We start from the raw sequence: 27,674 nt of genomic DNA on the forward strand, positions 1-27,674 counted from the left end.
TAAAGGAATAGTATTTATTAGTTTAACACGAAATGTAATTTTAAATAAAGAGAGTCTGTTCAAAATCATCCCAACCAAGAGCATAAACACGCACAGTTATTCAAAAGTTTATCACGTTACTTGAAACAAGAAAAATTAACACCAACTAAAAAACGGTCTTGTGTCGTGAATTCTCTGTGTGAAATGATCTGTCATTGTTCGAAGTCGGCCTCCTGTATACAAAAAATTTATAATAAAAACATAACCAACGCTAGAGAGCTCAAACTTAATTTAAAATTTAATTTTAAAACTAAGCATAACTCATACAAAGCTTAAACTTAATTCAAAAATGCATAACAAAAAGTTTATTTTTGTTCGTGTTTAATTTTAGTCTTTTACTACCTTATTAGTAACTACTATTATAAAATTGTTAACAGAAACAGCTTTTGTGGAATAATAACTAATGGAGAAAGTGATATACTTTTGAATATTGGTAGTGAGATTAAAAGCTTCAGCTTGCTTAAACAAACTAAAATTTTCTTATTGATTATAAAAAAATAGTGGTAATATGTTTTTTGTTCCTATTAAACTCAACATAACTTAATATGCTGAAATTAAACTAACCAATAGAAATAGAAGATCTCTTTTCAATAACAATGGGCGGCATATGAACGAGTTGTTCTGGCGTCTTCTCCTCGTTTATAGCTTGACACAAGTTCAATATCTGTCCTCGCATAACCGACATCTGACGTTCGAATAACTCTTTGTCGAATCCCTTGTCTTGCTGTGATTTTTTTATTTTATTTTAAGAAACGTAAAAAAAAGAATGATTAAAAAACACTCCAAATAATTTTTTATCTTGGACAACTTATTTGTATTTTAAAACTTTTGTACAAATAAAATACTTAATTATTCGTAGGAAGGATTAAGTTTGCACCAATATTTACCAACTGTCGTTTTTTTAATGTTAGAACCTTTTAGTATAAATATGTTAATATTAATAAACTTTGTTTTTCTTTGTGTAAATGTTGTAACATTTAATACAAGAATATAAAGTACTCGTTGCAGCAAAAAGCGTTTAAAAATTTATATTTCAGCATACTGAATTTATAAACTTAAAGCACAAGCATAACAGTTTCTTACTTAACCTAAATGTATATGGAAAAAAAACTTTAGTTTTTAAATAATTTTTTAGCTACAGTAATGCTTTAATTATATGAACGCATGCAACTTAACTTTACAAAACACCCTCCCTGTAAACTTTATAGTAAAAAACTGTTAACTGTTTTTCATTATCGAAATAAAAGAACGTTGCAACTCATTAAAAAAACGCCACTTTATTTGAATATAAGAAACATGTTAAATTTTTAATGCGTCTTTTATAAATAAATTTGATAGATAATACCAAAAGTTCAGTAAAGAAAATAAAATTTTATTTTTATTCCGAATAATGAGGTACAGTAACCTGCCAACTAGGTACGAACTTTGAACACAGCGCAAAAGTACATACCTAACCGGCAGTGCGTACCTAGGAAGTTTTAGTCTTTAATTACCTAATTTTAATTATTAGGTCTAGTACAAACATGTTTAAAGCCACTAAAGCTTACAAATAACTATTTTGAAGAATTCCCTAAAACAAATACAATTTGTTGATGTACATACATATATAATAAGTTGAGTATATTTAGCAATATATTCTTAGTGATAAAAATTTATTTATGTATATTTATGTTTGTTTTCCACCCAAAAGTTTTTTAGATTTCTTGTATTTCTTTGTACCTTTAAAATTTACAAAGTAACATTTTACATTTATGTTATAATCATTAGGTATGTAAAAGTTTATTGCACTGTTCATTATTTTCGTTTATCTAAATTTTGGATCACTTTTAAGTATTTTTTATTCCTATGTTTCAATAATAGGGTATGAAAATTTAAACGCCACTAATAAATAAACTGTAATGTGTTTGATTTAAACATTGTAGATATACAACTTGTAAATTTATAACTTATTTTCTGGCTCCTTTAGTTCAACTCATTTTAATTTGATGCAGTATAATGTATTTTAAAATATATTACTTTAGTATTACTACTTTTAAGTTTGTTTTTAAATAAAAAAAATAAAAAATTTTAAACACAGCGCTTTCAGGCAAAAAAGTGCGTACCATGTTGGCAGTTCGTACTAGGAAGTGCGTACCTACTTGGAAGATTACTGTACTTTAAAACTTAACTATTTATCTAACATTGAAAATATAGTATAATAAATATAAAAACGAAAATATAAAACATTATTTTAGAATTAAATATTATAAAAGATAACAGTTGAAATTTCTAATTAGATAAAAGATTTTTCGACTCAAGAAGAATTATATTTAGCACAATTTTGTTTTATCTTAACTAAAACAGTTGTTAGGTTTAAAAATAATTTTATGCACTTATATACCTTAATAAAAAATAGTTAAGTAAAATTTTTCTAAAACTCTTCTTTGTTACCTTCTTTTTTCCAAAAGTTTGAAAAATTTAATATGGAAACTCAAATAAAAACAGTTTAACAATTTTTTCAATCTCATTTAGTTTCATAGTTATATACTTATAGAAACAAATGAACCTTTATAAACTTACTATGTAGTAATAATAATAAAAATAGTGATAGGTAAAAACACTTATCAAAACCAATAAGTAACTAACTGAGAACAACTTATAAAGGTCATTTGTGAGCTCTTCAACGAATCTGCTATCTGACAATTGATCATACACTAAATTTTTAGCCTCTTTTGAAAATGGAATTTGTGCTTCGGGTAACCACGTCCACTGGTATGGATCTATTTAAAGTAATAATAACTAAGGTGTGCTTTAATCACAATAATAAAATAACTAAGTTAATATCAAACTTTTAAACTACAGTAATATTCTACAGTCAATACAGCTAGCAACCCAGATAACATTGCTAAATAGACTATTGTTAATTTAGTCTTAGCTCATTCATTTCAACCAAAACATACAAGTTCTCCACTGATCGGGGTGCTTGAAAGGGAAAGCGAGGCCGTTGTCAATAGCAGCAATCTCAATGGACGGATCCTCAATAACGGACCAATCGGCTTCGGGGTCTTCGTTTTCTTGAATATCGGGTTGAGTGTACTTTATCAGCCAGTTGTCGTTGCCACGATCTGTTAAAAAGTTGAAAATACATTCGTATAAGTGCGTTGATAATCTGACATGAAAAAAATATAAAAGTGTAATTAAAACTTTACAAAAAAAAAATGTTTAATACTGTTTTAGGTTGACTATCAAGCTAAATTATTTTTAAAAGTGAGAAACACAATTAACAAATTTTAATTAGAAATTTTTGGAGGTAAAATTTTAAGGAAAAAACTAAACATATAATATTACATAAAAGTTCAGCAACATTAAAAAACAAGATCTTTTATGTACCAAATAAAAAAAGCCGTTTAAAGTTATGTCATGAAGTTCCCATTTCGTATTTTTAAAGTTTTTTTTGTTCTGTTATATCTTAGACACTTAGTTAAAAATAAATTTAAGTAATTTTTAGTATATAATGGATTAGAATTACATAAATCAAGAAACAGTAAGAAATTTTAAAGTAGTTGTAACATTAAATTTTCTATCTTATTTTGTAACTTATCAAAAAATGTTACAAAACTAAATAAACAACAACTAATCTATAAACACATTTCTAAAAATACAATAGAGTAAACACTACGTCTTTAAGCCTAAAGCATAAAACATACATAATTTAAGATTGAGTTTTTAGTTGAAAAAATAATGTTGTTTTGCCCAAATTAAGTTAATTTTTTTTAAATTAACATATAATAAGTTTTTTATCTTTAATATTATCCAACTTTGAAAAAATAATTCGCAGGAAATTTTCAAATTAAATTAAGCTTTAACAAGCAAATTTTTATAAAAATCAATTAAAAAAACGTCATTCGGGCTATCGAGCGAAAAGCATTATAACAAATTTAAAATGTTAAAGCATCCACCAAATGCACCTTTAACTGGAAAATTTAGTGCCAAGTTAGAGCTATAAATAATTTAAAATCATACATGAAGCAAACCAAGATGTAAAATAACCATTATTGATTATCTATCCAATTTAGCAGCCTAGTTTTAAATTTTATTACATTTTATAGCTCAAACTAGAAACTGATATGTTATATTTATTTGTACTTTGCTTTTTAGAACCTTTAGTTTGCAAATTTTTTTGTACCATTAAAGCAAGCTAAATAGTATCATTGACTAAATAACAGTAGTAATATTGGAACAGGAACTTTACTACGTACAAACTAAGCATGTTACAATGATTTGACTCACGTAACAATTATTACTTAGTACAATTCATAAACAAACTAACAGCGTTACATAACAAAGTATTGTTATGATTTGTACTTTATTATGTATACTATTTTTAATCATTGTTCTAAAACAAACCATTACAAACTAAACGACATAGCTTACAAAAAATTACCATTTGCTTATAGAAAAATTTTAAACATATTATTTTGTTGTTGCATTCGCATCAATGGCCAATTTTGAAGACTAAACAACACAATCATGACAAACATATACTTAAGAATCTGTAACACGTTAGTAACAAACCAGTATTTCTGATGATGTAGTCAAGTATGACCAGTCTTTCAAACTGCAACTGAAAACTTTTCTTCACATCTTTTCCCAGCGGTTCACTTTCAAACTTGCGAAGCCAGAGCTCTGCATCTTTAAAACCTTCCACAAAAGTTTGCATAGACCCCACCTATAAAAACGTTAACTTTTAAATCATAACTGATTTACTATTTATGTTGTTAAAATGCCAGAGAAATCAGGAAATATAGATAACTATATACATAAGTGTTTTTTATTAAGAAATTTTGCATAAATTTATTTTCAAATGAATTTTTTATAATGTCTTGTTTTGATTGTGTTTGACTACATTTTTTATAAGTCTATATATTTGCTACTTATTTTTTTTTTATTAAACTTTATTTTGTTTACTATAATTAACACTTGATTATGTATTTTTCTAAAGTATAAGTTCATATTTATAATAATTTACTTAAAATTCATTCAAAAATTTTACTTAAAATTTCATTTTATTATAACCAACACCACTTCTCATTTAATAAATTCATTAATACAATTATAAACATTTTAACTAGTTTTCGAAAATTTAAATAATTTTCATAAAAAAAAAACTTAAATAGTGACCAACAAAATAGTTAAAAATCACAAATTTCAGGTAAGAAATAAATAGGCAGTAGAAATTATAAAAGAAAATGTATTATCTGAATGTATTTAGAGTTACTCTTGGTCTCTTGGTTATTTAGTTTAGGTTTAGCAGGGTTCGTGCGCGAAATTCCTTTTCATTTAGCCTGACAGAGACCTATTTAGCCTGACATTTTTTCAAAGTAGAAAAAATCACTTTCAGAAGGCATTTTGGGTATCGGGGGGTCTTAAATAGCAAATTAACACAATAAAAGTATTCACAAAACTACTTTTGAAGAAAATAAAAATATAAATGAATTATTTTTCAACATCTATCAATCCCTCACCCAGCAACTTGAATATTTTTAAATGGTCATTATAATTTCTGCTTCAATGAAAAAATACCTTTATTAAATTTTGGGGCTTAGTTACATCCACCACTTATCACCCATATACAAGGTTCGTGTCAATTAGTACTTGAATTCGTCAATTATAAGTTACATGACTGGACCAAAAGCTTTTATTAATTAAAACAGAAATGTGAATAAGTCTGTAAAAGAAAAACAAAATGTAATTAAACACATCTCTCAAAAACTTTATGTTATCATTAAAGCATCTTAATTTTTAAAATAACTAATTAAAATAACCATGATATTACACAAGTAATTTTTTAGTCTTGTGAATATCTCTAATAACTTTGAATAAACAGATAATAAAATATATGAACAAACTGCTAAGAGTATTAATCTATAAAGTATTTGGTATAAAGCCTTTATATTAGAAATTAAAACAGTTTAACCAAATAAGCTCTGAAAAACAAAGCTCATGTAAACAAATTCAAACAAACAGTCAAGTTGTTGAACTAAACTGTAATGTTTAAACTGTACTTTTTTATGAATTTTTATAATTACGACATATATAATCTACTAAAAACAAAATAATGAAGATTCTTAAAATTATTTTAGAGATTCAACAAAAGGTTTTATGCGCTTATTTTTACAAATACTGACTGATTTTGTCTTTAATAACTAAATCTTTATTTAGAAATAAATTCACATCTCAATTTGATCTTAATTAAAAAAATTTCATACATTTGAACTGACAAAAACTGAGATTCTCAAATTTTTAAACACAAAAACTGATTTAGCCTGACGTTTTTCAACTTTTTTCAAAAAAACTGATTTAGCCTGACTTAGCCTGACGCGCACGAACCCTGGTTTAGCCTCCTTAACTATCAAAGCCACAACAGATAACAAAATATTAAACAAACCATTCAAAACAATAATATAGTTTAAATATGGGCAAAACTGTATTGTTCGTTAATGCTCTAGTATTGAAACTTAAAAAACTAGCTAGACTATTATAAGTATGTTCATTAAGTAATAAATGAAAAAATGGTACTTGTTACATTTAAATGGTAAGTAAAAGTTAAGAATATGTAGAAAGTATAGCAATGCGTATAAACTATAAAATTACTTTCAGTTCCAAAAATAACTAAAGTCTGTCTTTTTACCATTGTTATAAAATTGTTTTAAAATTTACTCAAGTATTTTACAAAAATAACTTTAATCAAATATGTAGTTTAAATCTCAAACTTTAACTACTACTAAAAAGTCTTGTTATTATTATGTTACCAAAATGTAAAAAATAAAATAAACAAATTACTAGAGTATTTTGTTCTTATTTACACTTAATTTTGTATGTATCTTAATTAAGGAAATTTTTAGTGATTAACCTTCGGAGGCAACCCAATTCTATGGAACCTTTTACCAACAGCTGGAAAGTGCTCATTTGTATACTTTTTTGTTTTCGATTTTGCTCGGTCAATCGCATTGTAATTAAAAGTTTTGCTTGATAAATGCACCACCTGTATAACATAAAAACATATATTTAAGGAGTTTTTTTTTACTCCGACCGTTTGTAAGTCATACTACACAATTTTAAATTAAATTATATTATTGATATTAAACCAGAGATTATTTAGTTACACTAAATATATTAACTTATTTTTTTTTTAATCTAACTAGATAAAAAAATGTTGCTTACCAAACTTATAAAACCTAAATGTTTACAATAAAATTTAAACGTATGTGTTTATAAATTTTAATATTTATTGATTAGACAAATATACAGTTGACTTATAAATAAGCATACCTTATTATAAAAATAATTACATCTTACCAATAAAATGTATAATAGCAATTAAAGCAACAGAATATAGTAATAACACAACTTTACCCTATGAAAAACACATTCATACTAACTTAAGTTTGTTTTCTTAGTTATTTGGGAGAGAATCATTTTTTAACAAGTTAGAGTAGAAATGACTTTATAAATATTTGTTTATAAAAAGTTAGTGATAGTTTGTCTTAATTAGGAACACAAACATAGTTTTACTTATAAATATACATATATACTACACTATAGTGGTCACACTTCATAACATAAATAACTAAATGATAAAATTAAAATATTTTCAATTAACATATTTTTAGATTTTTTGAAAAAGAAAGTACGTTTTAAATAGTGATGTACCGGACTCACTATCCGGGTCCGGGTCCGGCCGGATATTTTCATTTTTGTCTGATATCCGGATCCGGCCGGATTCTAATTTGAAAAAAAAGTCCGGATCCGGTTCCGGCCGGACTCTAATTTGAAAAAAAAGTCCGGGTCCGGTTCCGGCCGGATTCTAACAGAGATCCGGCCGGACCCGGATCTAGTTTGTAAAAAAGAGCATACTAAAAAGTATTTTTTCAAAAACAAACCCTGTGTAAATTAATAAGAGTCATTTTCGTCAGTTAAAATTAAACACCTACCGTGATTGGCTCATTTTGTACACGTGACTAATTTACATTTGTTTACATTTAAACTATGAAACAAACATTTCAGAAATGCAACTCTTTACATATGTTGTAAAATTGAAAACTTTGTAATGAATACTTGCATTATTTACTGTTTAAAGTTGAGCTCAGAGAATATTTAGAGTTAATACGGTTGAATGTACGAGCCATTGAGAATCATATGACGAAATGTTTCAAAGTAAATACTGATGCAACAAAACATCAGAACATGACAGGCAGTTTATACGTAAGCAGTTAGTTAGTTTGGTGTGCAGCTTGAAGCAACAAAATATCTTGAACTTTTTTGTGAATGCTTATTGTAAGTAGTGTTTTGTTTTAAAAGTGAATATTTCAACTGGTGTTTAATTGTTTAAATATTTAAGCCAGGTTTAAAGTTTAATAGTTTATTAAAAATTTTACAGTTTCTTGTTTACTAAAAATTTTATTTAATTTTTAGTTTATTGTTTTAAGTCTTTTGTTATATATTTAAATAGCTTCCAGTTTTCAAAGTGTTACCAAAGTAATAAAAAATTGTGTATATGCTAGTATTTCTTGTTGTGTTTTATATAAAAGATTCATCACTCAAAACTGTCGTGTCTGATTATAAAAAGTAGTCTCAGTTAGAATTTAGTATTTGTTAGATATTAATTAAATAAGGTAGGATTTAATTATGATGGGTAGTACTAATAAGTTAAGTGTACCACAATCAGTCCACAACTTTACTACCAAATTGTCAATCTTTGCTAGCTGTTCTACTGATTATTAGATTAAAGTAATTTTTTCTGTTTTTAAAAACCTCATTCTGACTCAGGCTTGTTTATACTCACTCTAGCTAGTTTTATTGACTTAAACAGTGGCAACCCTGCTAGTTTGAAAATTTTTGGGAATTTTAGAAAATCTTGGACTGCCTCAGGCTAGTTTAGTATTTTATAAAAACTCAGGCTAGTTTTCTTTTAGATTTTGAATGAGTTTGAGCTGATCCAGTTTTTAATATTTTGTAATTTTCTAGTGTATTTTCTTCAAGAACTTGATTTCAGATTTTTACTTGTAAATAACACCTAAATTTGTAAACCTTGTGGCTAGCTGTTCTACTTATTATTAGATTAAAGTTCTTTTTTTTTCAGTTTTTAAAAACCTCATTCTGACTCAGGCTAGTTTATACTAGTGATGTACCGGACTCACTGTCCGGGTCCGGCCGGATATTGCCATTTTTGTCTGATATCCGGATCCGGCCGGATTCTAATTTAAAAAAAAAGTCTGGATCCGGTTCCGGCCGGATTCTAATTTGAAAAAAAGGTCCGGATCCGGTTCCGGCCGGATTCTAATTTGAAAAAAAAGTCCGGATCCGGGTCCGGTACATCACTAGTTTTAAAACAATCCTTTTTTAGCTTTCTTATTCCTAAACGCTTTTCTTTTTGACTTTCACAAAAACTTAAAACTTTGATTTTAAACAGTTCTAAGTATTTCTTAATGTAACTATCTTTATGTTTCTATTACAAACATAGTAAGCTATAAAGTCATTTTTAAAGACAACTTATAATTGTTAACTTTTCATTAATTTATGATACTGTGAAACAGTGACTACGTGTGGTATTTTTGTTAGAGGATGCGGAAACAATTTTACAAATAATTTAAAAACCTCTTAATTTCATATCTTTTAAAACTAGTTTAGTAAAATAAAAATTATTACACGTACAACAAATCGGTATTAAAAAAAGTTTATGGAACTTTTTTTAACAGTATTATAATAAGTTTTTTGATTTTTTAGGTTGAGCATCTGTTCTAATGTTCCACTCCACGCGACGCCCCTGCTGTGAAGATAAGTACTATCTTAATAAAAAGGTATATTAAGCAAACAATATAGAAAGTGAAACATAATATGAGCTAAATAGGAAACAACTTGAATAAGACCTACATATGTATTTTTTTACATTTGACAAATATACATTACTTTTTTAGTAGTGGCCCTTTCAATTTTTTTTTAAGAATTTGATTTAAAAACTGACTCACAATTTGTTATAGAGCGTTTCTTATGGTTAAGTAAAAGCAGTGAATATTAAAAACTAATTTTTTACCGAGAAAAAAAGTTCAATTTATTTGTTTTTTTTATACTTTCAGTAAGAACAGAACTAAGCTTTATATAAATTGAGCCTAATTTGTAAGTATATAAACCAAGTGGTGAAGTATAAATGACAAGTAATTGTATACTAAAAAATATTTTTATTTAATATAATAAATCAAAGTTAATATAAGTTAGTTATACTTAGGAAAAAACAGCTTACTTGAAGAGATTAATTAATCCAATTAACAGACATGACTTATAGACTATATTCAAAACTTAATCTATAAATTGAAATTTATTTTAGATATATAGTTATTATACCGGTGCAAACAGTTTGCTTGCTAAACAAATATATATTCAACTTAGAATAAAACTTAAACAATTTACTGGAGTATTACAACAACCATTCGAAAACAAACTTTGGTTTTGGGAACGACGTTCAACCCGAGCTTGCCATCAATCAGACTGGCACCAGCTTCGCTCAGGTACCCCTGGTTGGGTATGAGGCAGCCCCTGCCGAAGCAGCATGGACAGCAGGTCTTGTGCAGCCATTTCGTCCATTTTGGGTTCAACTGCCCGTACGGTTCTTCGTTCTTCGGTTTGAACACTCCTACTGTTTTCTGTTCGAAAAACGTAATTAAATTGATTTTGAGTTTATACTCGGCTGATGGATTTATTTTGTAGCCAATCATAAGAAACTTTAGATTTTTTTTTCATTTTCTGTATATATTTTATTTTGTAGTTTTATTAGCTGAAAATAATTAAGTTAATATAAATGTACTATAGACACAAAACAAAATGATTGTGATAAAACAACAATAATTCTATAAATATATAGATATAGTTTGAAACTTGAACAAATTAAGCTTTAAACAAACTTTGTGTTCGTCTTTCACGAAGTAGCTACCACTACTACCTTGTGCGATCCTGCTAGGGTAAACACCTTGTAAAATTCCCCTTTCAGCCTTTCTTATCAGGTCCTGGTATTGATGATCGTCAGGGAAAATATTTGTGTCGTCATCTTGCGATCTGAAAGTTAATTTTATATATAATAATTCTTATGAAAAATAAAATAAAAATTTAAATGTATTACAAATTGCAAACTGAAAATCTAAAAACAAGTTTATTGATAACAGTTTGACATATAAGCTTAAGTTAGCAAAAATTATAATTAATTTTAACAAGTTAAAATTTATACAGATGCTTTAATTTAAGCATGGTCACGATCATTTGAAGTATATAAATTTAAAATATCTATTAACTCAAAACAACTTGACATTTTTATACATAAGATAATTAAAGTGAGCAGAAAACATATATAGTTTAATTATAAACTTAATTAATATAAAATATAGTTACTAGATTTTATACTGACAAATTGAACAAAAAACACTGTATTACCAAATGTAGCTAGCAAAACTACTGTTCTATCTAAAACTAATACATATAACTACGATTAACTTTTATTAGGTAATTTCTTTTCTCAGAAAATATTACTTAAAACAAAATCCAATGCAAAAGAAATATTAGTCTTTAAAAGTTTAAGACAGTCAACTGTTTATTTATAAATCTCGTAGTTACGAACATATCTACAATTGGGTCTTTATCCAATTGGTCATGATTAGCTAAATTGTTATTTTCATTCATTTGTCCTGTACTGATTTCTGTAATAGACCCATAAGGAAACATCAAATCATTCCTTTTTTTGACTTAACAAATATAATGTTAACTGTATATACAAGATTTTGCAAATTATTAGCACAAACGGAATATAAAACTGTCTTTTTTTATGTTTATATTGAACATACGAGTAAAATGCATATTTAAGTCAATCCAGATGTAAAAAAAAAATATTTTTGCAGCAAAAAAGGATAAAAAAAGCAAAAAACTACTCCATCTATTTAAAATTTATCAGAGTTGTTAATACAATATACTTTTAACAAAATACTCCATGTCAAAACTATTAGCTAACTTTAATAATTTTAAAAATTTATTTCAATTATGTTAATCATATTTTAACTTATATTATGTATTTAAAAAACTAATAACTCAAAACGTTTTTTAGAGGGGAAAAGCAAAAAAATGATATTGAATTGAATAAAACAAGCAAAAAACAGAAGCAGAAATATGAGCATCAATAATGTATAGATACTTTTGTATAATATTTAATATTTATAGTTTAATAAGCCGGAAAACAATTCAAAGCATGAAGCTGGTTGACTATTAACCAAGTTTTCTATGTTAAAGTTTAGAATTTTAAAACTTATTTGATAAAAGCTTAAAACTAAGTTTATGTAAATAGTCAAAATCAATTCCTTGAAAATTAAAGTAACTTTTAATAATATCTTATAACTCTAATGAACTAAATATTTACACATCTTTAATTAAATAATATCATTTACATCACAAGCATATATTTTAAAGTTCAATTGTAAAACATATACTCTACTACTTATTATTGGTGTGTTTGGAATTTATTTATGAGAATTTTTGCTAATTTTCTTGCAGTTAAATACATTTTTTCAACCTTGAAAAAAATATTTATATTTAGTTATACACAAAGTAATTGAAGCTTCTTAAAAAGTTACTTATTTTACAAAACAAACAAATATTGTACGCCGTTTACAAATATATGTGAGTATAAGTTACTTAAGTTTCTCAATACTTTATTTGCTTTAAGTTTTAAGTAAAAACTGTTAACATTTATTTGTTAGCTTTCAAGAATAATAACTTAATTTCAGATTTTACTTATACAAAAACATAAGTAGCTGTAAAATAAAAGTTCATTTTTAATAAACCATAAAACAAAACTAGCTGTTTGAGTATCAATTTTTTTATAACCAATTACTAAAACCAAAAAACAATATAATCCATAGCAAAAAAATTAAAAGATACAAAGTATATAAACAATAATTAAACAAAAAATCTAACTTTCATTAAAAACTACCAAAAACTATTAAACGTTCACTTAGAAAAGTCGTGCTAAACAATAATACTTCCTTAACAAACTTCCAAACTTATACAGCTCTGTAGGACCTTGTGCGGTTAAATGCTTTAAAAAGTTATTTCTACACTATTTGCAGGCTTAAATTTAGTAGAATTATTGATTTCATAAGTATTCTGTTATAGATTCGGTGCATATAGAAAAAAGTTGTTAATAACAGGTATAAAAGCACTTTCATATGAATATTTTTATAATGTAATAGCAAGTAAAGCAAAGATCATTCAACCAAAATAATATTTACTTTTTTACAGTGCGTTAAAAACTTAGGTTAAAGGATACAAACAAACAAATAAGTTCAAATGAAAATAAATTTAGAAGAACGTTTTGTTTTTATAAAACTGCAATTGCATAAAAGCTGTATTTCAAATAGGTGTTGAAATTTATCGTATCTTATTAACAGTTTAAAATAAACAAAAACAATTAGTCAAGTATATAACAATATAAGTATTTACGAAGTATAATGTGGAAATTATAACTTTATTAGAAAACTAAAGCAAAGTTATTTAACAAACTGTACATATAGAAATATTTTACATAAAAATACACTGACCTTTTAATCAAAGAATCGTTATCTTTAATTAAAGAATTTTGATCAGACCATCTACGCCAGAAACTAGCCATAAACATTTTCAAAATAAATTGTTCATAACATTTAAAGAGTTTTAAACAGTAGTATACACACATGTGGCTTTACCGGAGTAAAAATATTCGAACAAAATGTGTCAAATAAAAACATCATTATAATCTTAAATTACCCTTTACTTAATTTATGAACTTTTAAAACTTTTACCTTTAATAAAAGAATAACTTTTTATTGCTTAGTAAGATAAAACCCTAAAAATATCAAAAGTTACTAAAACAAATTTCGTACTGCAGTTATTAATACGATTAAAAAATTAATCTATATTAAACCAATTAATGTTTAAGTAGTAATTAGTTTATATCTTAAAAGTATTAGTTTTATTTTTACTTATTACAGAGCTAACTTAGTCATCTTAGTATTAAACAACAAAAATGATGAGTTATCAGTACACAAATGAAACGTATAGTAGACAATTCTTTGTTATAAAGTACAAAGACCGGATAAAAACGATAATATAAAAGATATATTTACTTAGAAGCCTGACAAACTTTGCAGGATGATAATACTTTTTGAGAAATTTTTACAACTTTAGATTTAAAATTAAATCTCTTTATTAAACACTAATTAAATATGCATTCATGGTTTGTTTATGATATACTTTTATTTTTGTTTTAGCACATCTATTTTAGCTTAAGTTAAAACCTTTTCTAGATTATTGTTTTCAGAATTTGAAATTTTCGCAGCTTTTATTGATTACATATTTTAAGATTACTGGAATATAATTTTCTATGAACGGCATAAAGCACTGCTTTATTACTTTGTTCAAAACTTCTTATAACATGCACGTATGTCTTTCTATGCTTACATCATAGCTTAAAACATATTACAGTTTAGTATTATAAATAACAAAAAATATATTTTCTATTTTGTGTAAATTCATAAACTGAATTAATAAATTGATTAATATAGAATTAACTGATTAAACTATTGACGGCTAATAGTTCTAAAAAACAATTTTTTACACAAAACTTACTTACCTTTAAGTATAGACTATAAACGTTTTAAAAATATCCGGAAAAAAAAGAAATAAAGTAGCTAAATAAGAATTTTTTTATAACTTTTTGTTTCAATAGAATTGATTTTGAGTAAAAAATATATTTTTAAACAATAATGTTGATAAAAATGTTAATTTTGTTATTAATTATTACAGTAGACTACCGCTTAAGTACGCAAATTGAACCCAACCATAAAGTGCGTACTTAGCACGGGTAGTGCGTACTTTTTGACGACATAGTATAATATGAAATTCAGTTGTTTGTTTTCTTTCTCACAAGTAGCCACCAAATAATTAAGCCAAATAAATAAGTCTTATTATTTTAAATAACAATAAATACATAATTCTAATGTGCAATATTTTTTATTAGATTTTGAAATGATTTATTTTTTCTATAAAAAGTTTCTATATAATTACATAATACATACATTTAATATAGAAGTTCAATGTCAGTCAATTATATAAAAAAGAATATTAAGCCATATTTTCCATATTTTCTTTTGTTAGATGGAAAGTACCAAACTATATTGTGTTTACAAAACATTTTCAAAACATCAATTTGTGTACATTTAAATTAAATTATGACTTAACTATTTTATATTTGTAGGTTTTTTTTGCTTTTATCTTCTAGATTTATTTATTATGCAATTTATTTAATTATTTATTATTTTATAGCATTACAGCTCAAATATCATTATTATTTTCACTTTTCTGCAACCTCTGCATAAGTATTTAGTTTATTAGCGTTTAATAACATGACTGTCACAATCTCAGGCCACAAAGACTACTCAGGATTACTCACCCTGGTTTAAAAGTTGTGAAAGTCTCAGGCTAACTTAGCAGGTTGGCCATTCTACTTGGAAACATAAAATTATCTGGAAAAACTTGATGATTGAAAATTTAGGCAAAAAAACTGGAATTTCTTAGAAGTTCTAATATAACATCCTTTGTTTTGGTAAAAAAATTTTAAATATACAACACAGTTAAAAATGTAAATTGAATTGTATTTTTAAAACTTTTATTTTTCTAGTTTCGTTAAAATAGTTATTAAAATTTGCTCTAAAATGTTCATTAGTTCAACATCAAGCAACTCACAGTGACACTAAATCTTTTAAATGCTGTATGTATTTGTCCAGAAGGTAGATTTTTCAAAACTAGTTCTTAAATTTGATTTTTAAGTAAAAATAAAGTAAATTGAAAATTTAAAATGATATTAAATACTTTTCAGATAGTTTTAAGAGCATTGAGTTATGTCAGCTGCTAAAAAACGATTAACTGAGTTAAAAAGGTTGGAGATCATTAACCAGCTTGAAAAGAAAAATCTACCTAGTAAGCGTTATCTTGGAAGAAACTTTAATGTTAGTGAATGTGCAATTAGAAAAATTTGGTAGAACCGAGATAAGATTAAAAGACGATCTGCTGACATGTCTGAGCAAAGAAAAAGCAAAAATCTAAGATTTTCTTCTGCTAAGTACCCTGAGTTAGAGTCTCAGCTTTATGACTGTATTTCAGTGATCAGAAAAGCAAATTTACCAATTTCACCTTCGGTTCCCAATTTAGTATTTTCTTTGTCTTTCTGGATAAGTGCGTACTTAAGGCGGGGTGCGTACCAAAAAAAGTGCGTACTTAAGCGGTAGTCTACTGTATATGTTTATTAACATTATTATTGTAAGTTTATTGTCATGCGATGGACCCAGGCGTCAAAACCTAGGCCACTTATACAGAAAGACATACAACAAAAAGACAAAAATAAACCAAAATTGTACATTAAAAATGAAAAACAAAAACTGAGTTTAACTAATTAAAGTTTAAAAATTAACATAAAAACACCAAAAATTATGACACAAAATATATAATTCCGGTGCTTCCGAAAAAAGAACTACAATATCCTACTTCAACTTCACCCGAACAGATGGTTTCACTCCAAAACTGGTTTCACTTTCATTCGAACGACTGGCTTCACATTATTTGAACAACTGGTTCAGCTTTCATTTGAGTAACCGGCTTAACTTTTATCCATACAACTTGTTTCACTTTTATTCGTATAACTAGAACCGCTTTTATATGAACAACGTTTTTCTTTTTTCTTAGGAGAGCCTGCTTCATATTTACTTTCAAATCTTTAATACTCAGATAACTCAGCGTTTGTTGGACTTTCGTAGTAGCTGATAAATATTGAGAACACTGACTATAAACAAAACTTAAGAACCCAAGGCCTCTAGCACTTTAATAGCCCAATAAACTATGTATTAAGGAACAGGTTTTGTTATACACAGAGGAAAGGCGCCGCCAAAAAAATAAAGCTATAGGTTAAACCAAATTAGACAAATACAATCAGTGGTTAATGAAGAAATAAGAACAAAAAAAAAAAATCACTTATGAATTTTGCTAACAAAATATTTATTTAAATCAAACTTTTTTAACCTTAACCGAAAATGCTCAACTTTTTTACAAGAAACTAATTCGTTTGGAAGCTTGTTCCATAATTCAACTGAACGATAAAAAAAAGAACTATGCCAAACATTATTATTAAAACTATGTCTGCATGTAAATTTTCTGCTGTTACCTCTCAGTAAATAAGTACATTTATGAGGTTCAAAAAAAGACTGTAAATTAATTGTAGTTTCACTATTAATCAGTTTGAAAAAAGTAATTAAGTCAAACTCAATCCTTCTATACTCTAAAGACTTAATACCAAGTTTTGAGAGTCTATCAAAATAAGATGTGTATGAGATGTTACAACGGTTGAAGACTATTCTTGTATATTTTCTTTGAATGGATTCAAGATGGTTAATATCTTTCTTCAGGTATGGAGACCAAATTGGTGTGTTGTATTCTAACTTAGGACGAATGTAAACGAGATAAATTTTTTTGAGAATGTTTATATCTGTAGATTTAAAACTCTTTAAAACTTGAAAAGAAATAGTTGATGCAATTTGATAAACGTAATTGATGTGGTGGTTCCATTTTAGGTTTTCAGCAATAAAAATTCCCAGATCTTTAAACACTTTAGTTGAAGGTAACCTTATGTTGTTTATTCTAAATTCAGAAGTGATACTAGATGTATTTTTTTGAATGTTTAGAACCTGACATTTACTAGGATTTAAAACAAGTTTTCTTTCTTTTAGCCAATGATAAATTTTATCCAAAGATTTTTGTAGAATTGTGTTAGAATGGCTAAAAATTTTTGTATCGTCTGCAAAGAGATTTATGTTGCTATCGACATCTACTTCTAAAGCTATATCATTGATATAAATTATAAATAAAAGTGGGCCAATAACCCCTCCTTGAGGCACTCCACTGAAAACAGGTAAAGACTCTGAAAAAGTGTTACCAATAACTACTTTTTGGGTTCTGTTTTCAAGGAACTCTTTGAACCAGCTAACTAAACTTTTATGAATTTTGTATTGAGTTAAAGTCTTTATTAGTTTAAAATGGGATACAGAGTCAAAAGCCTTTTGGATGTCTGTGTAAATAACTTTAGTTGACTTATTGCTTAGAAATGAAACCAGCCATGAGTGTAAGCAATTCAACAGTTGATAACTAGATGATCGATTAGGTAGAAAACCAAACTGTTTATGTGAAATTAGCTTATTTAAAAAAAGGTGATCAAGTATTTTTAGAGAAATTATATGTTCGAAAATTCTACAAAAACTGCTTGTTAAAGAAATGGGTCTGTAGTTTAAAGGGTTGTACTTACTACCTTTTTTGTGCACTGGTATGACATATGAGACTTTCCACTGGTTTGGTACAGAGGATGTAGCTAGTGAACAATTAAAAATTAGTGAAATTGGGAGAATTAGAGAATGAATAGTACGTTTAATAAAATATGAAGGAATGTTTTCAGGCGTTCTGATTATTTTATCTTTTAAATGATTAACAGACTTTATTATTTCATCATTGCTTATGAAGAAGTTTTTCATTCCCAGACACTTTTTACTAACAAGTGTAAAATTTTTGTCATCACAATCTTTAATAAATACCTTTTGAAAGGACCTGTTAAAAAAAGAGGCTTTATCAAGTTCTGATATTATTGGAATATTGTTTTCATTAATTAATACAGGTAAAGAAGGTGTTAACTTGAGCTTTGATTTTACATAGCTGTAGAATTTTTTTGAGTTTGTGTTTTGGCAAAAACGTTTTTCATGTTCTATGTTGAACACTTTCACTGCTTTTTCATATTTTTTTGATACAGTTTTGTATTTTTCTATCATCTGCTTATCTAACTTACATTGTTTGTAGAGTTTTAGTTTTTCTCTTAACAACTTTTTTATATCAGAAGGATATGTTTTCATTTTTCTGTCTTGTTTAATCAAAGGCACAAATTGTTTGATTGAAAAGTTTATTGTTTTGATAAATTTATCATAAAACATTTGTACATTTTTTGAGTTGTTAAAAAGAACTTTCCAATTTATATCTGATAAAAATTTATTAATATTCTCAAAATTTGCTCTACGAAAATCTGGATAGAGTGATTTAGGAGATGGTTTTTTACTTTTGTGAACACTTATCCCAAACAAAATAACATTGTGATCATTTATATTTGTTAAAGGTGAATCAACCAAATGAAACTTAACTCTATCTAATGCCATATAATTACAAAGCAGTAAATCGAGGATATTACCGTTCTTATGGGTAGGTGAGTCAATAAGTTGTGTAAGGAGATTATCTGAACAAAATTTAATAAAACATCTGTGACAGTCATTGTAGGTTGTGCTTGGGATATTCCAGTCTATATTTGGCAAATTAAAGTCACCTAAAATGTAAAAAGGAGACTGTTTTGGAATAAGGTTTTTGATTAAGTCGATCATGTTTGAAACAACAGCTAGAGATTTAGAAGAATTTGGAGGGATGTAGACACATAAAAATCTCAATCTGAGTCCTTTAAGAATCAAATCAAAACACAAAAATTCAAAACCATCAGATGAAACAAAATTAGTTTTTACTTCAATTAATTTTAAAAAGTTTTTAAATATAACAGCAACGCCTCCTCCCCTGCCTATTCTGTCATTACGGATTATATTATACCCTAGAGGACAAAAATTTGAATCAATAACATTTGAATTTAACCAAGTTTCAGTAAAAAAAAATAAATCTAAATTTTGTGTACACATATAACATTCAATGAAGCTTATTTTGTTTAAAATAGATCTTATATTAGTATATGAAATGTTTAAAAATAAATCTCTACTAGAGGTTAAACTATTAGAAAAAACAGTGCCTGAGGCCTTAGTATTAGAACAATTAAAGATTAAACTAGATGACTTAAGATGCAAGTCAGTGTTTAAGCTAGACTTATTAGGCCCAGAGATCCTGGGCGTTAAACCGAAAGGGCAGTTGAGTACTTTCAACTATTTTGTTTTGTTTTATAACGTATCTTATGTTCAAATTTTTACTTTCAGCTTCTGCTTGTTTTTGTTTTAGTTCAAATCTCAATTTTCTAAAATGTTCCATCTCTGATTTTGTTCGATCAATATTAATGTAGATACTAATTTGTTTTCCCAGATGCTGTATTTTAAGGTTTTTTAGACTCAACAGTCGTTTTCTGCTAGATTGTGTCAGTAGCTTCAAAATTATTGGTCTCGTTTTATTGCCGTTGTATTTACCGATACGGTATATTGTATCTAATTCAGTTTCTGCTATCTTGTTGGAACCTAGAGAACTTTGTATTTTATTCAGGTCATTTTTTGCATTTTCTACCGTATAAACCGATGTATTGCTAATGTTTTCTGGAATATTAAATACTATTACATTCAAAGATTTTTTTTCTTTCAACTTCCTCTCAGTTTCAGCATTTATTTGATGTGTTACTAGTGACAATTTACTGTCAATGTTACTAATAAAATCTGGTTGTTTTTGAAAGGAGTTTGTTGATGCTTCTGCATACATTGAAAGTTTCTTTTCAAAATTATCAAACTTTTTGCAGAACTCTGTTTTAAATTTCATAAAACTCTCATTTAGTGAACTGATTTTGTGATCAAGAGACTTTTCTGTAGTTTGTTTCTTGTAGACCTCCTCATGAGTTTTTTGTGTACTCTGGATACTGATTTCAAGTTCCTTGATTTTTGTTTCATACTGACTTTTCAAGTTATTGATTTCTTTTTCCATTGACTGAAATTTTGCATCATTCTTTCTTCCTAGTTGTAGCAAACTTTCCTTTGTTGCTTTACTAACTTTGCAGTTTTCAATGATACTTTTTATTTCCAATTCAGACATATTAATTTACTTATATATAACCTTATTCAATATTTGAATATATTATAACTTTCAATTATTAAGAATTAACCACTTTAATCTTAAAAAATTATTTTAAACCCTATATATTAAAAATATTATGAACTTAAAACAAGAATAAGATATCTTAGATGTAAGCTAATGTTAAAAGCAAAGTCATTAAACAATTTTCAAAAACTTTTGGTGAAGTTCTTATCTACAGGTTGGCCACTGATTTTTGAGAAATTTCTTTGAAGTTTTCAGAATTTCTTTCAAGTTTTTTAAAGTACACGTTTTTGGGTCTATTTTGAATATTATAATTTTATATTTTAGGTAAAAAACTGTGATAAATAGTATAACAACATTGAAAAGATACTGTAAAGCTACTTTAACTGTGTTTTTTAATATAAAAAAAAATTCATGATGACAAAACAAATTATCTATACGATAGATGTTTCGTGTCAAATCAAAATTTTACTACTTAACATGTAAAACTGTCTAAAAATTTCAGGTTTTTTCAGTATTTTTAGTGATTTTTGTTTAAAACTCCAGCTTTTTCAAAGTTTTTTTTTCAAATTCTATTTTTTTTTAGGATTCCAGGTTTAGCGGCAACCCTGTATCTAAATTTTCTTATTTACATTTGAATCTTTTAGAAATTGTTATCTTTAAACATGTATAAATGTTAAAAAGGAAAATATCAACAAGTTCACCTTTTAAAAGTGTAAATATTTTTTGACATAATACACTTAAATGATTTAAACACTTTTAAATTTACTTAATTTATTAAGGCAGTTTAAAAATCTTAAGTTTAAATAAACAAAAATCTAGCTTTTGATTAAGCAACACCCACGGATTAAGTGAGACTGAAATCTTAAAAAAATAAACAAACAAATAAAAGTTAAATAAATAGATATTTTTTTAATACTTAACAATTTTCCTAAACAAACAAGCAACATCTAATCAGATTCGTACTTATTTTTTTAAATCATTCTAAATTTGTTAGGGAAAATTCAAGCTAAACAAAAAGCAATTTAAACAAAAATCAATACAATAATAAATTTTGAACTACATGACTTACGTGCGCAAAAAATGACATCAGAAGATATAATCAATTATTAATCGATGTTTTTCATTATTTTAAAAACTTGGATATTGGTATTTTGTTTCAAAAATCATTCAAAAATCTATAACAAGATAGCTTATTGATAATATCGTATGTAAATTTAAGATTTAAGAACCAAAAATTAAGTTTTAGTCATGCTATATCAATTGTAGAGTAAAAAATTATACAGGTACTGTAAAATTTAACTTGTTATATTAATACAAGGAACGGGTCAAATATGCACGAAGACATTTTTGCACGAAGATATTTTGCACGAAGACTTTTTTCAAGAAGGTTCACTTTTGCACGAAAGGTCATTTTTGCATGAAAGTTTAAAAATATATATAAAAAGCAAAAAATTAATAGTATTTAATAAAATCAAAAAAAAAACAAGTTACCGACTAAGGTTAAGGTTTAGGGGTAACAGTCATAGTAAAAATTAAAAATAACTAATAAAAATCAATAATAATAATAGAAAAAGAAATTAAATATATAACCAAATAATAAATTAATTAGTATAAAACAAAAAGGAAAATGATTACCGACCGAGTGTAAGGGTTAGAGCCTCTAATATAAGTGACAGTGAATGTAAAAATAAAATAAATGAAAAATTTAATTTAGTTAAAATAAAAATAAAAAAGTTTTGGTGCAAAAGTGACCCTTATTGCAAAATTATCTTTGTGCAAAATAGACCCCTCGTGCAAAACTGACACCGTTTAAAAGTGTCTTAGTTTAAAAGTGACCCTTCGTGCAAAAGTGTCCCTTCGTACATTTTTGACACCTACCCATTAAAATAATATCTTAATGTGTTCATACAGATTTTATTTGTATCCAAACAATTAAAAATATTTATTTACTACAATGTATAACAAAATATAACTTACCATAAACTATATATAACTTTTATATATAAAAATAAAAATAATAAGAAATACTTTTAAAATTTATAGCTTCGTTACTCATTAAATTTATTAGAAATATTCAAACTTTAAAATATTTTTCAATTCAAGGAAGATATTAATCTATATAATCGAAAAAATATTAATGTATGTATATCCTTAATGTTTTCTAAGAATTTGTTTGAAAAGAAAAATTTATAGTTGGGCAACAAAATATATATATTTACTGAAATCTAAAATAGTTATAAACAATATGTTGTACAAAAGATATTTTAACCTAAAAATAGCACAAACGTACCAAAAATATTTTACGTTGGATATTATATAATTCCAATATTTATAAGAAACCACATACAAATTAAAAAGGTGTTGTATAACCTAAAATTTTAGTTTAAAAACTTGAAAACTTAATAAAATCAATTTACAAAAAATGGTAAAATATATTTTATGTAAGTAAGTATAATTATAACATAAAAACAACAAATAAGAATTTTAGATTATCTAAAACTTTACTGATCGTAGTCTTTAAAAATTAATCGTAAAACAAAATTAAAACATTCAACATATTTAAAACGGTGTAAAGTGTATTAGCAAAAACTTAAACATTACATATTAAAAATAGCACAGTTGTTGAAATATAAATTTTAGTATTTTAAAAATATTTTACAGTTCAAAACTAATGAAATAATTAATTAAATTTAAAAAAATACTGAAAAATAAATAGGAAAAAAAAAGTTTTAGTTTCAAAGCTAGCCTTACAACTCTGCTATCACCAATTTTTTAAGAAATAAAATGCATAACAAATTACAAAGATGTTTAACTTTCATATAACATATAAAGTTTTTATAGAATGTATTTCTAATCTACCTAAAAACAAAGTATTGTGTAATAAAATATAGTCAAAAATAAGAATGAAGTAACTCTTCTTTTTGTTCTAAAATAAATAATTTGTGCAAACAAAAACTATTACACCTTTTTAGAAGAATTGAACATAGTTAAAAATACATAATTTTATTACATGGTTAATTATGTATATTAAATTTTTACCCAATTACAAAAAATTTAATTAAACTTACTATACTTTTAAGTATCAACGAAAAAAAACTCAATGAGTAATAAAGTATTTTTCTGAGTTGATAACTACTACTTTTGTATATGTTTTTAATGTTTAAAGTTTGTTGAGTATAAAACAAATTTAATACTTCCAATATTTTACTAAAGCAGATTAATTATAAATAAATAGTCTATCATAATTGGACTAGGAAACTTATTACTTTTCAAGATAACATGCATAACAACAAAAATATTTACCACAAGTATTACTAAAAATTAAGCAACAAAACTTATTATTGCCTGATGTTAAATTAAAAATTATTTTAGTTGAGAATCGTTTAGTTACAGGTATTTAGTATAAAAATCTAAATTATTTCTCTGTATATTAAAAACTTACTTAACTTTCAAAAAAAAATTGGTCAATGTAAAGTCTGAACAAAAAAATAGAAACAAACCTCTTCGACAGCAGAGGTTGGTTTTCATGTGAGGAGCATGGAGAGTCAGGAATTTGTGGATACTCTTGCTTTGAAATGTCAGGGTAAACTATCTCATCTCTTTTTGTATCAACCATTAAGCTGCTACTGCTCTGGTCTGCTTCTGTTTGGTCCAACGCTTTCACTTCGTCTTCTGGAGAACTTTCATCCTTTTTTAAGTCTTCCACATTTGGTTGAGGCACCAAATCATCAATTATAAATGGTTGGTCCAAATGGTCCAAGTTGACAGGGTTGTTTTGATTGAAGTTGCTCATTTTGTCTTTGGATTTCTGGTAGTATATTGTAATGAATTGTAGTTACATTCTACTGAAATTAAAGTTGTTAATAAATATAGACATAACCAATTAAAAAGTCTCAAAAAAAGAGATTTAACTAAACAGAAACTAGTTATATTATTAGTCTTGTTAAAATTGGTTCTATTTTTTCATAAAGTGACAACCAATTACTGTATCTCAAACAAATTTTCAAAAATAACTAGCTAATAGTTTGCTAGCACAGATCCAAACAAAAGAAACTTGTTGATATATACAATATTAACAACAACTTGTTAAGGCTTATATTTTAGTAAAAACACATGTTCATCTTTTTTACCATTGATTTTTTTTGCAGTACTTTTTTTATAGAACTCCATTGAACTGGGTTAATTGTTAAACACAGAGAAACATAAGTCAGGTAGTAAAGAAAAGTTTTATGCAAACTGTTAATTAAAACATATTTATATAATTTTTTTTTTATTACATCCTATCAATTATAAATTATAAAGTACTTTATTTATAACTAAAACAAATCAGGAAATAAAAGATCAAATATGTTAAATAAAACAAAAGTCAGGTATGATGAAGCACCAATAAATATATAATGGCCAAAACAAGCAAAGAAAAAAGCTGAAATATTAAAGGGTATATATAAATTCATAACTAAACAATTTTAATTTTAACAACTAATTAATTTTTACAAATAAACCATATGAAATATTTTATAACTAAAAAAAATTGTAAAATAAATAAGGATTTAGAATTAAATTATGTGCAATATATATACTTAAAAGACATTTTTTATAAAAATTTAAAATACTAAAGTCTTGTTAACCAGAAATTTATAACATTTCAGAATGTCATTTCACCTCTAGCTTATTTATGTACACATTTTAAAACTATAGTTTTGAACACACCAAGTATTTGAAATAATTAAGAAGTAAAAAATTTAAGAAAAAAAAAACTCTGCTAGTACCTAAAAACTTTTTGTGTTATCTTATTGGGATATAAATATTATGTCTTTTCTAGAGTTACTATAATCATCAATGCTAAAAAAATAATTATAATTTATAAACAAACCTTTTCAATACCTTCTAACAAATCTTTTCCTAGATATTCATCTCCTTCACATGGGTTTAACTCTAAAAAAATAGGCATCACCAAATTTAGATACATTATATTATAAGTTATATTAAATACTACAACAGGCCTAATTAATTTTAGTTTTGTAATAAATACTTATGTATCAAATTGACTTAAAAAAAGTTAATCAAAAATTAAATTAAACACATTTTTAAGTAATTTAATAAGTTAAACATCCTACAATTAGTTTTCAACTTTTATTAGATAAATTTAAAGCTTTATTCATTATTAAACATTTAATCAATTTATTTTAATTATTTTTAATACAGAAAATTTTATGAAACAAAAATGTTGTACACTTAAGGGTATTACACATTTATCTAATTTTGCAATAGTTATATTTACTATAGTTTAATTTGACCTATTAATAACAAAACACAAACTTGTTTTAAAGTATTCTAAGAAAATAGTTTGGAAAATTTTAGTATTAAAAATGAAAAACTATACAAAATACTTTTTGTTTAATAAACAAAAATGTTGAGACAGTAAAAACATTTTGATAGATCTCTTCAGTATATAACAATGTTAAAAACTTATTCATACTTTAACTTACCTTTTCCAGCATCTACTTCATCCACAAAATCAATTAAATTTGAAGACATATTTTTAATTAATTGAATAGTAGTGAAGAATTTGTATATATTATCTTAATATTTATAAAATAAACTGTGTGCTTTTTACTTTATAGATAACAATAAAAGTTTTTGACTCAATGATAAGGAGAATGATCAATTCAATTTTTTAAATTTTATTAATAAAATAAAATCCGTAATCTTAATTTAAAATTTTTAACACAGAAAGTTTTATACAAAGCTAGAAACTGGTCCAACAAAAAGCAAAAATTTTTAACTGCTTAGGACTTATTTTAGTGCTTTAAATTTATGATTCGATCTAAAATATTACTTGAACACGAAAAACATTATATGTGTATACCCTTAATCGCTATACTCGAAAAAGGTCCACATTCATTTTATAGCTTTTAGAAACATGCTTTTAGTAAGAATAAGTATTTATCTGCTTATGTCTTAGTTTACCACCTTATAGTTTCTGGATTTTATTAAGTTGAAAGCCACACGTATTTAACATCATGTATTTGCATTTGCAAATTCAAATATTCTGTCTACTCTGTCTTAAATATTGACTTCATTTAAATGTAACTTAATTATTAATAAAGAACATTTAATATAGACGAAAACTCTTATATTGAAATATAAAAGTAGTTTTTTTAAGTTCTTATACAGTTTTGTAAATTTTAGCGATAATTTAAGAGTGAAAGCACAAAATAACGTAAGCTATAGATATATTTTAAAGATTTTTATTTTAAGTTTATTCTAAACTAAAAAGTTATATTTTGAGATATTAAATGTCTCAGATGTGATCCATGGGTTTCCTGGAGCCTTTGGACCCCCTAAAAAAGCTTATAGTGTTCTTTAAAAACATTGTTTAATCAAAAACTTTGCATATCTTAACATATTTTATTGTACTTTTTTGCTAAGTTTTTAAACTATGAATGTTGGTTATTTAGTTGTATATGTTAAAAAAGTTTCACCATTTGCTTGTGCACAACTAGCTGTCAGAGATTAAAAAATTAAAATATAGTTTTGATGTCATAAAGAGTTCATACTGTTAAAGCAGCTTTTTGTACAAAAAAACTTTTTACAAAGTTGCTGTTGTTGTTAAAAGTTTACTTTCATTAAAGATGATAATTTATATAGTTGGTCGAATTAAATAAAGTAGACAGCAATATGAAGCAAATGTTACGGTTACGAATGGTCAA

The 27,674-nt window shown here is 25.8% G+C and overlaps 1 protein-coding gene across 3 annotated transcripts; it reads right to left on the minus strand.

The window, feature by feature from the left end:
• On the minus strand, window positions 1-26,573 carry LOC145834966 (phosphatidylinositol 4-kinase type 2-beta-like). Of its 3 annotated transcripts, none has more exons than XM_082942495.1 (11): window positions 26,451-26,573; window positions 25,835-25,896; window positions 24,462-24,769; window positions 10,977-11,127; window positions 10,518-10,718; window positions 6,932-7,063; window positions 4,594-4,747; window positions 2,979-3,143; window positions 2,665-2,798; window positions 604-763; window positions 1-212 (listed from the first exon to the last, which is right to left on the minus strand). In XM_082942495.1, the coding sequence occupies exons 1-11, from the start codon at window positions 26,497-26,499 to the stop codon at window positions 136-138; spliced, it is 1,593 nt and encodes a 530-aa protein (XP_082798621.1). In that variant the 5' UTR covers window positions 26,500-26,573; the 3' UTR covers window positions 1-135. The 3 variants fall into 3 exon arrangements, with proteins under 3 accessions (XP_082798621.1, XP_082798622.1, XP_082798623.1); XM_082942496.1 differs by having other exon boundaries at window positions 10,518-10,711; window positions 10,973-11,127; XM_082942497.1 differs by lacking the exons at window positions 24,462-24,769; window positions 25,835-25,896; window positions 26,451-26,573 and adding an exon at window positions 11,684-11,823.
• Window positions 26,574-27,674: the final 1,101 nt, after the last annotated feature.

Source organism: Thalia democratica, chromosome 4 (genome assembly GCF_965202585.1).
Source record: "Thalia democratica chromosome 4, ktThaDemo2.hap1.1, whole genome shotgun sequence".
Taxonomy (NCBI): Eukaryota; Metazoa; Chordata; class Thaliacea; order Salpida; family Salpidae; genus Thalia; species Thalia democratica.